Source organism: Manis pentadactyla, chromosome 13 (genome assembly GCF_030020395.1).
Source record: "Manis pentadactyla isolate mManPen7 chromosome 13, mManPen7.hap1, whole genome shotgun sequence".
Lineage (NCBI taxonomy): Eukaryota > Metazoa > Chordata > Mammalia > Pholidota > Manidae > Manis > Manis pentadactyla.
In genome coordinates, this window is record NC_080031.1 from 9,153,881 (window position 1) to 9,165,772 (window position 11,892).

General features: G+C 51.8%; 1 protein-coding gene across 1 annotated transcript in view; it reads right to left on the minus strand.

Annotated features, from left to right (window-relative positions):
* CLMP (CXADR like membrane protein) overlaps positions 1-3,517 on the minus strand; it is a 78,218-nt gene extending 74,701 nt beyond the window's left edge. The window contains 1 exon segment of the mRNA XM_036887645.2: positions 3,215-3,517. Coding sequence (XP_036743540.2) covers positions 3,215-3,242 — 28 coding nt within the window. The 5' untranslated portion in view covers positions 3,243-3,517.
* Between the last annotated feature and the right edge of the window lie 8,375 nt (positions 3,518-11,892).

Genomic DNA, 11,892 nt, shown 5'->3' on the forward strand with positions numbered 1-11,892 from the left:
TTATAAAGCAATGGAGATGCTAAAGGATTATGGAAGAGAAGAGTAAAATCATGGAATTGCAGAAATTCTGAATTCAAGATTCCCCATGCACACCCACACTTTCCAGGCAAGGGAGTCAGAACAAAACCCCACACAGTTTGCCAGGTTCCTAAATCCAGTCTGTTTGCATTATACCAGCCGCCTCACAAGGTTACTCTGGAGCAGTGTGTAGGGTGGAGAAGACAGCTCAAGCAGGAGACCAATGAGGCAGCTATTACAGGAGTCCAGGAGAGAAGTTTCGGTGGAATCCTGAGGATCTGAGCACCAGAGAGGGGTGGGGTTGGGGACTGAGGAGGGTCTGGGAAAGGGGGAGCCTATGAAGTCCCCTCTCTCTCCTCCAGGGAGTTCAGAGCATCACTAGTTCATTTACATTAGAGATGCAGGGCATTTGATTTCACTCACGGCAGGTCCAGAAAGCATGGAGTCAACTGATGCATCTTTGTTCAGATTATGACCTCTGAGCCCTCCTAACTCCCCTTCAATACTGTGCATTCTCTAGTAAAAAGAGGCCAGAAATCACACAAAGCAGCCCTGGAACTGTCCCTTTAAGGGGCCAGTAGAGAATTTTAGCATTCAGGCAAATCTGAGGGTTTCTTTCTGGCTTTGCTAAAGTGTGCCTAGGCATTCCACCGTTCAAAACCACTTCGCACAAAGGATCACCCAGCCCACAGGAGTGCTTCCCTGGGGGCTTCTGACTGACGCAGGGCCAGCAGTCAGAGAGGGGTTCACCCGGCTCACATCAGCTCTCCTGCTTTGCTCCTTGTCCAGACCCTGCAGCTCTTCAACTCTGTGACTTTCTACTTTAACAGTTTAATCAACTTAGACCTGGGATGTCATGAGTCTGAATACATCTGACAAAGACACAGGTGTTGCAAAAGCTTGACAGTAGGTGTGAATGATGAACATCCAGTTGGCAGAATTCTAAGTCAGTTATGCCACTTTCTCTCTCCTGCATGGTCTTCAATGTGTAGCAATTTTATAAAGACCGAGCCAAGAAGGAAATCATGAACGGTAGCTTCTGTGATAAAGACAGAGCATCAGCTCAGCAGGTCAGCTTCTCACCAGAGGAATGGTTATACAAAGCAGGCACTCAGTAAAGAAGGGCCAGTGACCTGATGGTGCCTTTTGATCCGTGTCTTGGTAGGTTCCCCTCTCCCTTCAGCTAAGGAGGCCAACTATCTTCAAAGCCAGCTGATTTCAACTGACCATGTGGGTCAAGGTCACTCCACCTGCCGCTGTTAAGTGGGCCCAAATGGTGCCGGTACAAAGCAGGTGTGGGAACACTCTGAGCTTTGTTTCCCTTCCCGGGGCCCCTCCTTTAGGGCAGGACCACACTGGCATCTTACACTCCGTGAGGAGGACTCTACACATGGTGGTTCAGTGAATAATCTCCTCTGGAGGCAAAACAACCCGCATTCAAATCCCATCTCTGTAAATTATGAGTTTATGGCCTTGAGCAAGTTATCTGACCTCTTTACACCTTGATTTCTTCATCTGTAAAGTCAGGATAATGGTGAGTAGTCAAAAGGGTTGGTCTACTAAATGAGTCAACAAGATAGTAGGTATAAAGTGCTCGGCTAAGCACTTAATGAATTCCAGCTGTTTTTAATAATGGGGCTCTTACCTCTGTGTCTACTGAACATCTGGTTGGTAGCTTAAGGGTCAAGCCCAGTAAAGGTGACAAAGGTGCCATCCAGATATGCCAGCTGTGTATAAGAACAGTATGGCAATACTTGGCCAGTATCTAAAAGAGCTTAGAAAATAGTGGTCCTCCACCTGCCCTATTTGAGCAATAGTTTAGGCTAACCCACTTTTTTTACTCCTCTAACCTGGTGATTATTGATGTGAGGCTGGCCTAGAAAGGTGTGCATATGGCCTAGCCAGTTTGTAAGCTTTCAAAAAAAAAGAGAGAGGGAGAGAGAGAGAGAGAGACAGCTCTAGACATCTATTTCACGGTTATTTCTTAGTACGTCTTCATTTTTGTTTGGGGGTTTTTCTAGACATCAGGCCCCGTCAGACTCCTGGTGTTTAAGGCTGTCAGAGCTAGAAGGCACTTAGGAACCACCTATGTGGCTTGCTTTGGAGCTAAGGAAACTGGAGCTCCGGCTGGTGAGCGAGTTGTCCAAGGTCACCGAGCTAGGCAGTTCAAAACCAGAACTAGTTCTCTAGGGGCCTGGTGTGCAGGGCCATGCTCACTCTACCACACGGGCTGGCTCTGGTTTTTTTGGACTCCGGCTAAGTTTTGGTCCTGTCTCCAGGTGGCCCTGCCTACCAGGGTGCACAGGGACTCTTCTTCAGCTCTCCCACCGGCCCTTCCCCACCCCAGGCCTCAGACACTCCGTCTGGCCTCTGTCTGTTCTTGCCGGCATTCATCCCTGACCTGTTCCGTCCTGTCCTGTCTGCCAAGCTGCAGGCTTTCGGTCCACGGGGGTCTGTGCTTTAGGGCCTCCGAGGCCTCAGGAGTCCTGCCTGGGGCCACCCAGAAGGGCTGCATGTGGGGCTCTTTTCGCCCCACAATCTCTTTCTCTCTGCCCTTCTCTTTCACTCCATTTTTTCTGTCTTCTTGACATCTCTGCTCCCTCAGTCCTTCTCCTGGGCTTCACAGTCCTTTCTCCTCTTTTCTCTCTCCCTCCCACCCTCTCCCTGGGTGGACCTCTTCCTTCCCTGGGTCGTGCTGGCGCTGGCACCAGCCTGGTTCTCCTTGTGCTCTGCCCCGTCCCCCTCCCACCCTCCCCTCTCTTCCCCCATTCCCTTCCTCTTACCCTTCAACACATCTGTTTCTAATCTGAGCCCTCAAGGCGCCTGTTTGAAACAAAAAAGCTCCCCCCACCCTCAGGAACCTGGCAGAAAGAATCCCTGAATAAACCTTCCCTCCTCCAATTCTCCTTCCCTCGGATACTCCTGGAACTAAATGCCACCCGCAAAAGGACCCTCCACATCAAGCGCCTCTCGGCCAAACTCGCCCAGGAAACACTCCCCCCCCCCGCCCCCACCGCCCCAAGCCTGCTCCGGGGCCCAGATGTGCGCGATCTTCCGATGGCCGACCGGGTGGCCCCGCGCTGCCGGAGGCGCTCGTCCGCAGCCGGGAGGCCGGGACTGGGGGGTCGCGCGCGCTCCAGGCCGCGGAGAACCTGCTCGGGGCCACCCGGACCCCCGCCCCGCCCGCAGCACTCACCGAGCCAGAGGAGGGGCAGGACCGTCATCCCGAGGCCGGGCGCGGGCACGGTCCGGCTCAGCCGCTGCCGGGCGCCGGGGCGGCCGGGCACAGCCGACGCGCCGAGGGCGAGCTGGGCGCGGCGCCTCGGGGTGCGCGAGGGGCGGCCGCGGCCATGAGCCGGCGCGGGAGCCCACCCCGCGCCCCGCTCGCGGGTCCCCGCGCTCCCGGGCGCCGGGGGGGCTTCCAGCGCGGGCCCCACGCGCTCGCGCCGGGCTCAGGGCGCAGAGGGCGAGGCGGAAGGACGCCGCCGCTGCGGGGAACACTTTTCCCTGTTTGGAAAGAAAAAGGAGTGAAGAGCGAGTGAGGGGGGAAAAGGGAGCCGGGCCACACGGCTGCCTCCGCCGGCCGCCCCGCCCCGCGCCCGCTCCCCGCGCGCCCGCCCCGCGGGCCCCAGGCCGGGGGAGGGGCCGCCCGCGCGGCGGCGGCAGCGGCGGCAGCGGCGGCTGCGGCTCGGGGTCGGCGCGGGGAGGCCGGGGGCGCCGCGTCGGACCGGCTCTGCGGGCGGAGAGGGGGGGGCGCCGCGGCCGAGAGCCGAGCGGGAGGCCCCGTCAGCCGCCTCCGCCTCCGGGCCCGCGCCCGCGCCGTCCTGCTCTGTGCCCGCGTCTCTCGCGCATCCCTGCCGCTCAGTCTCCGCTTCCACTCCCCTCGCCAGCCCGCCCTTTCTCCCGCTGCCATCTCTGCCTCCTTCTCTCACCTCCAGCCGCCTCTCCTCACCCCTCCTCCCCGCGCCTCTGCCCTCCCCGTCGGGTTTGTCCGGAGGAACCCGCACGCTGACCACAGGACAGTGGACGTGGCGGTGGCCGCTAGCACAGCTAAGCGGCGGGCCGGGCGGGTGCTCTCCCGGCTTCACGCCGGTTCGGGCTCCGCAGCCACCCTTCGCCTCGCCCTGCCTGGGCCGTGGGCATGGGCCCCTCGGCTCTCCGCGGTCAGGGTCTCCGGCAGCCCCTCGGAGCCGCGCTAGGCGCAGCCGGCCGGCTCCCCAGGGGGCGGGTGGGAAGCGGGAGCTCACGCACCGCGCGTGGCCGGAGCCCAGATGCGCACCAGCCCCTTTCAGCAAGCAAGGAAGGCAGTGGGCACTGACTTAGGTGCCTCCCGGCGAGGGCCGGCGCTCCGGGACCCCGGGACCCACCAAGCAGGACGTCCGGGGCTGGAGGGGGTGGGCTTCGGGGCTCTGCCCCCGAGGACCCTGCAGCTCGGCGGAGGCGGGAGGGGACCGCCACGCTCAGGTCTGCACTGCGTGGTGCTCCTGCCCTGCGCACGCGTCTTGGGGCTCTGAGAAGCCCTGGACCCGCACTCTCTGGTCCCCAACCTCTGGAAGGCCCTGGAGCAGTGGCTTCCCCTTCAGCCGCTTAGCGTGAGGAACCGCTTACCTTCAATCTGTGGGTTGCTTACCTTGAAGCGATTTGAGATGGGAGGTGGGGGCGGCTGCAAGAGAGATGAACCCCTCCCGCCCGGCAGGCAGGCTGCCCATCGCATATTTGCCCTGCTTCCTATCCTCTTCAGGAGTTCCTAACTAATCCTTCCCGGCTACAATGAAAAGCAGCCCATTACATAGATGAGGAAAACAGAGGCTTGGGACTCTCCTAGGGTCAGCAGAAGGGTGGCTGTTGTTGGGGCTTTGGGACCGGCTGTAGGGTTACTTTAGTAGAATTACAATGTTTACTTACTCCCCTCCCCCGCTTCTTCAATAACTATTTATGATCCATCTGCTCTGTACCAGATGCTTTTTTAGGTGGTGAGGACACCAAGTGAATAGAACTTGGTTATTGAAAATTTTTAAAACATTTGGAACTAGTCATGGTATCAACTATGGACCAGGGATCATATTAATCAATATTTATCTTTTTATTTAATTCTTTTAACAATGTTAAGGGATAGACTTCTTAAATTCTGTTTTAAAGAGGAGGAAACTGTAACCTAGAAAGATTAAATATCTTGCCCCAGATCACAAAATATTAGAACTCCTCTCTTCTAATGTTAATATTCTAAAATATTGTTGTTTTATCACACAATATTTAAAGGTTCTCTTTGACTCATGTTTTTTTTCATTTTCCATTATATACTTCTTGTCTAATCAAGGAAATGGAAATACAACTATAATTTGTATGTGAATGTGTTGAAAAAAATGTTAATTCGTCTAAAAGGCTGAAGAAGATGGGAGGGAAACTATATAGAGAAGGTGACTTTTTGTTATTTCTGCTTCAACACTTTATTTAGTATTTTGATATAATTTCAGACTTACAGAAATGTTGCACAAATAGTACAAAGAATTCTTGGATACTCTTCACCCAGATTCCTCCTTTTTCTTTCTTTCTAAAGGAGATACTTTCACAAAAGTTTTCAAGTGCCATCTCTAATCCTCCACCCCTGTGGCCTTTTTCATGAACCTGGTGACACCAATTATTGTGGAGAGCTGGTGTGCACATGGACACAGATGTGTGTGGGTGCAGGCAGACGTGTTGAAACCCACATTGCTCAAGATGAAGGTAACAAGACGCCTTCAGCTCCACATCATTGGTCAGCAGCATGGGAAATGGTTTCACTAGGCTGAGACTGGGCCATAAACACTCAGTTTTCCCAGGTCCTAACTCCTATATACAGTAGATAGTTGGTATATTATATTCCTTGAGGAGAGTCCTGGGGCCCGTGGAGATGACTGTCCATAAACCTGAAATCTCTTTTCCATTGTTGTACATCTCTGGGCTAGAAGAGCAGAGAGCCCCTGGGGATGGCTTGTAATTCAGCAACCCGTTGCCTGCCCACGCCATGTCCCACACTGTTGGTCTGGGTGCCATGGGGACCCAAAGAGGTATATGACAGCCCTTACCCTAAATGGACCTCTCAGTCCAATGGGAGAAAAAAGAATACCAACATGTGAGATATTTCAACAGCAATACAAGAAAGTTATGCAGTTAAGTGCCAGAATAAATTATCCTGACAGTAAGAAACATTGGGAATTCCAAGAAAGGAGGGAGCACTGTAAGCTGGGCTGGCTGCAAAGGTCCCTTGGAAGGACAGTTCTTGAGCCAGGCCTCAGGTGATGAATAGAACTCCATCAGAGGAGGGGACGGGGAGGCCGATGAGGCAGCATTCCTGGACAATGACCTGGTCTTAGGAAGAGCTTTGTTGTATTCAGGAAGGCATTGAATGAAACGAAATACATGAAATGAAAAATTGGTGGTAGTGCAAAATGCCCTGAACAGCTGGTGTGAAGCAAAACTGTGAAAAGTCCTGAATGTGAGGCAAAGGATTTTGGATTTTGCTCTGCAGCTCCTCTACACTCACTGAAAAAAAAAAGAAGAAAGAAATATATGTATATCAGAAAGGATCTTGATGAGAACCGTATTTTAGGAAATATATATTGTCGGCTTTGGCTTAGAGGTGACCCCAAGTGCTGGCCAAGCCTGGAGAGCTTTAGTGTCCCTTCATGTCCATCAAGCTCCCTGCCCTCTCGCTTCACTGTGGACGATTTTCTCAGTATTTGTAGTGATTTGCTCCCACAGCTTCAACACAGTACCCTTACCCTCTGCCCTCTAGGGGGAGCCAAAGAGCGACAGCCTGTACTTCTCTGATTTCAGGGTAGGCAGGAAACATTGGACAAAAAACCTGAGGTGGAAGAGCTGGTTAGAACCTGTTGCATTAAATGGGGTGATGAGATGAGGCAGGTGTAACACATATACAAAGATACTTGGAAGAAAAAAGATCCCAGAGGTTAGATATCTCAAGTTCATTGTGGGCGGGGGAGGGAATGGAAAACAGCAGAGGCACCAAAGGTAAATAAAAGTGATCTGATATATCGTTACATGTGCTAAGATTAATAGCAGCCATTTATTGACGCCCTCGTACATTCCGTCATCAATAAGCCCCACAATGCCGTATCACAAGGAGGAAGGCAAGGTTCAGAGAGATTATGTAAACTGCCTATCATTTCATGATCAGTTAAGTGACTGAAGCAGGCTCTAAAGTCAGAAGACTGACTGTGTTATTACTACTGACACACTAGGGAAATCAAGTAAACTCATTGGTGGGGGAGAAGACACATTTAATTTGAGACGGGGTAATTTTGAGGGGATGATCAACCATCATCTCTCTACTCATCTATCCACCACCCACCCATCTTTCTATTTGTTTTTTCAATCAATGATTCGGTAAATCTCTGTTATGCACTAGTATGTGCCCAGCACGGGGAAACTAATGGTGCACAAAGCAAAAGCTGTCCTGCCCCCCAGTTGCCTGTGGTGAGTTAGGGAAGGTGGGGGACACAGGAGCCGTCACAGTGTGAAGTGAGAACAGCTCTGAGAGGGGACGTGCAGGAGCTGGGGCGCTGTGGGCTGGACCCCGTGCCAGGGGCAGCAGACAACTAGGAGGACCTCCTGCGGAAAGCCCTGGAACCCGAGGGAGGGGGGGCGACTCTGTGCCACAGCCTCCTCTCCTAGGACTCTGGGAAACCTGAGGCCATGTCTTCCCACCTTCCGAGCTCCAGTGTCCACCTAGGCCCGGTTGCCTCAGATGGAGATACGCGCTCAGAAGGGTATTTAAGGGAAGGCAGCTGGGGGATCACGGAAAGAGCTCCGGGCTGGGAGGCGGAGGGATTGAGTTCTCAGTGGCTTTGAACAGCTCACGTGACTCCCCGTGGCCTGCCTTCCCTCTTTTCCCATCACTGGGCTGAGGAAGAAATGAGGTGATGGTGAAGGTGCCTACCCCGGTGTTGAACATACAGGAGACTCAGTAAATATTTGTTCCAGCTGAAACTTGAATGGAGTTCATAGAATTCCATTCCCTGCTGTGAAAAAGAGCCAACTTCTGTCTCATTTCCTTTTTCTATTAAAACCAGGTTATCTTTATATATTGTTTCCTGTCCTGCAAGGACACTTCTTGACTTGGTGATTCAGTGCACTGGTCCTTTTTCTGACTCAACAGTAAGAGGTCCCAGCTGGCTTTCAGGGTCTTCACTGGACAACTTTTATTGCGGCTGTGTCTGAGGAACCTGGTGAGCTGACAGTGGCTAAGGAGCAAGGAGTTGTCCCAGAGGTAGAGAACACAGCTGTTTGCTTCCCAGGGGGCCTGGGAGTCAGGGAGAGATGACAACGGCTGGGCTCTGCTCTGTCTCATGCCATAAAAAGATAGTCCTCAGCTGCGATCTGGGTGGCCAGCCAGGTGGCAGGGATTTGGGGGGGCCAGTGTTCCTATAGGGCATTTCTTAGTGCAGAAGTAATCTGTGCCTCCATCTGCCTGCCAGGACGCAGGATGTACAAGCAGGCCCCTTGACCCCAGTGGGCTTGGAGGGGGCCGATGGGAGAGTCGAGAGCCAAAACAAAAAACAGAGGTTTGTGGAGCTGCTGAGCCCAAGGATTTATAGGCAGAATCTTTGCTCTACAAATCACTTCTTCCCTGAGATCTGGGAGCTCCTGGCTCCTCCTCACATCCTACTTTCAGTTCCTGCTAAAGTAACACCCTCAGAGAAGCAGTTCTTTGGTGGAAGACAGGCTGATTCTAAATTCCTCCTGCGCCCCTTACTGTGCCTAACTTGGGCAAGTTTCGTACCCTACAAGCGTTCACCTATCCGATCTCCTACACACACCCTTAGTTAATGAAACAATACATGCCATGACTCCAAGATGCATTGTAACCAGATCTGAAGGGGTTCCTTTTACTTCCCTCAAACTGGGAAGATAGCATCTCCTTCCTTAGAAACACACAGCAAAAGGCATCGTGTAAAGTATTCCTGGGTTTTCTCCCTTCCTCACGTCATTCCTGTGTCTGAGTGGAGATCACACTCAGGTTTTCCTTTGATAAATAATACTCAGAATTACCCATGCAACAAGCTGTTATAAGGAAGTGAAATGAGAGGAGAAGAAAATTAAGCACTACATTTCAGATCTTCGATTGACAGGGATATCAGAGGCATGCAGTCAAACTTCCTTATTTTACTGAAAAGGACAGGCTCAGAGAGCAACAGCAGCTTGTCTGGGGCCACACAGCTAGTCAGTGGCATGGAAGTGATAAGAACGCTAGTCCTATTCTGTGTTCTCTTCATTTGCCACTGTCTCATGAAAGGCTGCTGTGAGCCCATGGGTGGCCAGACCCACACCTGGCTTCATTCTGCAGCCAAGCAGAGAGCAAGGTGTTTTTTCTGTGAATCCAGCAGCGTTTTCCTCTGTGACGTGTAAGCCCCTGGCAGAGAACACAAAGTGCCAAACCAAAGGATAGAAAGAGTTCATACCTTCCAGCCGCGGAAAGATGGCCTCCTGTCCCCAGTGAGCATGAGCTCTCATGTGCTTCTCATTCATCTGGGCCTGAAAGATGTGTTCTAGCCTGTAAGCCTGCATTAGTTCCACCTCTGTGCAGCTGCTGTCTCCCCTAACAAGCTGGATGGGTCCTTCGAGTTCCTTTAGGTTGAACTTCCTCATTTTGCAGACTGAGAGCCAGGCAGGGGATGTGCTATCTCGGGGTCACACTTGAGTTAGAGGCAGAGGCAAGCTTGAGACCAGTTGCCTAGCGACCAGCCCCAATTCTCTTTCATTCTCTCTTCTCAGCGTGGAAAACTATCACACAGTCTCATCCGAAAAGGTCAGGAAATGAGAACAGAAAACTGCACAGTGTCTGCTGGCAGAAACAGGTGTGACAGGGCCCAGGGGAGAGCTGGAATTTTTTTTTTCTAGAAATGGATGAGACTGTTGAGAGCACAGAATAAAACTGAGGATAATATCTGTGAAGCCTGAATATGCCACTGGTGTCCTGTAGGGAACTCGTATTTTTGTGGGTTGAGATGCTGGGCGCTGTCACCAGCTGCTTGCAGCTGTTCAGTGACAAAACTGATGTCTGTGGTAGCCAGGCTGAGGAGAAGGAGGAGGGAGAAACATTCCCCACCTTCCCGACCACCATACACCCACAAATGCATGGCACAAACTCAGGCCTCTGTCTTGCATCTCCCTGGCGACACTGTTCCCAGGAGGAGGGCTGAGGTAGGACGACCGTGGCCTGAGCCGTGCACAGAGCATGAGCCGTGACATCGGACCAGGACTGAGCCTGTTTGGCCACTGTCACTGAGTTACCTAGATGATGTAACATCTGAGTTTCCGTTTTTCATCTGAAGAAAACAGGGATGCTAGTGTTTCATAAACTCTCAGTTCTTTATGAACGTGAGGTCAGCATTATTACGACTATAAGTTATAGAAGATGGCATGACCTAATTCGAGTCAGTCATTCTTCTCTGGGCCTCCTGTCTCTCAGCTGGAGTGGAGTATCAATCAGTCTAAGAGTCATTCCAGGAAATAAGCCAATCCGGGAGTTTAGCAGGAGCCCATGATAGATGCAGACACAGCAGGGCACACAGAGGAAGCGGAACCTACGCATAGGACACACGCTGGGGCTTCTCCCCTATGACTTCCTGGGGGGTTGCCGAGTACAAAGACAGGTCTGGGAAGACCCTGTTCACTGTGTCGCCTGTCCCCATTCCCCGCACAGCTCCACCACAGAGGCTAAAAAATCAAAACCCCTTCCCAGCCTGCATTGCCCCAGGGTAGGCCATGTGACACATTTCTAGCCAATGACTCAGGCACAAGAGAAGTTTGCTGGAGAGCTTTTGGCAAAGATTTGCTTTATAGCATGTGCAAGCAGGAACTGGATTTTGCTTCTAAGGGGCATCTGGTTTAAAGGGGGACATTTAACATGCTCTTAAATAACCATAAGCATAGGATAAACATAGCCTTTGGCCTAAGGAAGGCATAGGGGAAGTGCTGTCGAATGGAAAAGGAAGGAATGATTTCTTCCTACATAGTGATCAGGGATTCCTTCATGGACGAGGTGGCATTTGAGGTAGATAGGGCTTGAACACCCAAGGTTGGGAGAGGCAGCCATGTCCCCCAATCCTCATCTCATCAGCCCTGAGCTTCCCCACTATTCTGAACCACATTATAGGGAACCCAATAGTTGTTGCCAGCGGATGTCATTATAACCTGGATATAATCAGAGATAATTACATCGTGTACTCACAGGGAATTTCCCCCCAAAGTCCTTTAAAGATACTATCTAACTCATCCCCCTTCAGTGGGCGGGGGTGGACCAGGAATAGAGAAGGAAACACACAGGCCTAAAGTGACGTCCCAAGATTCTAGAGCTGTTTGGGGAGCGAGTTTGCCCCCTTGGCCATAGTCTTTCTTAGAACTCTCTGCTTTCACCTTCATCCGTGGAGATGCACACCCTCACCTGTGTGGTGTGCACACGTGCCTTCTAATTAGAGAGGGAGGGGCCTTTATCTAATATACAGCATATCATGAATTCTCTCACATAGTGAATGCATATGAAATTACAGTGAGGAGGCTCTGTGCTCCGGGTTCATTTTCCCTAAAAGTAAGTCACGGATCTGCTCAAGTTATCAAGTGCTTTCCCTGATGACCAGTGAATACACTCATATGAAGGACACAGGATGGTCAGACTCATAGACAGAAAGTAGAATGGTAATTTCCGGGGGGCCCAGGGCAGAAGGGAATGGGGAGGTGGTGTTTAATGGGTTGAGTTTCAAGTTTGCAGCATGAAAAGAGCTCTGGAGATGGATGGTGGTAGCGGCACAACAATGAGAATGTACTTAATGCCACTGAATTGCACACTTAAAAATGGTTAAAAGGACAATTTTA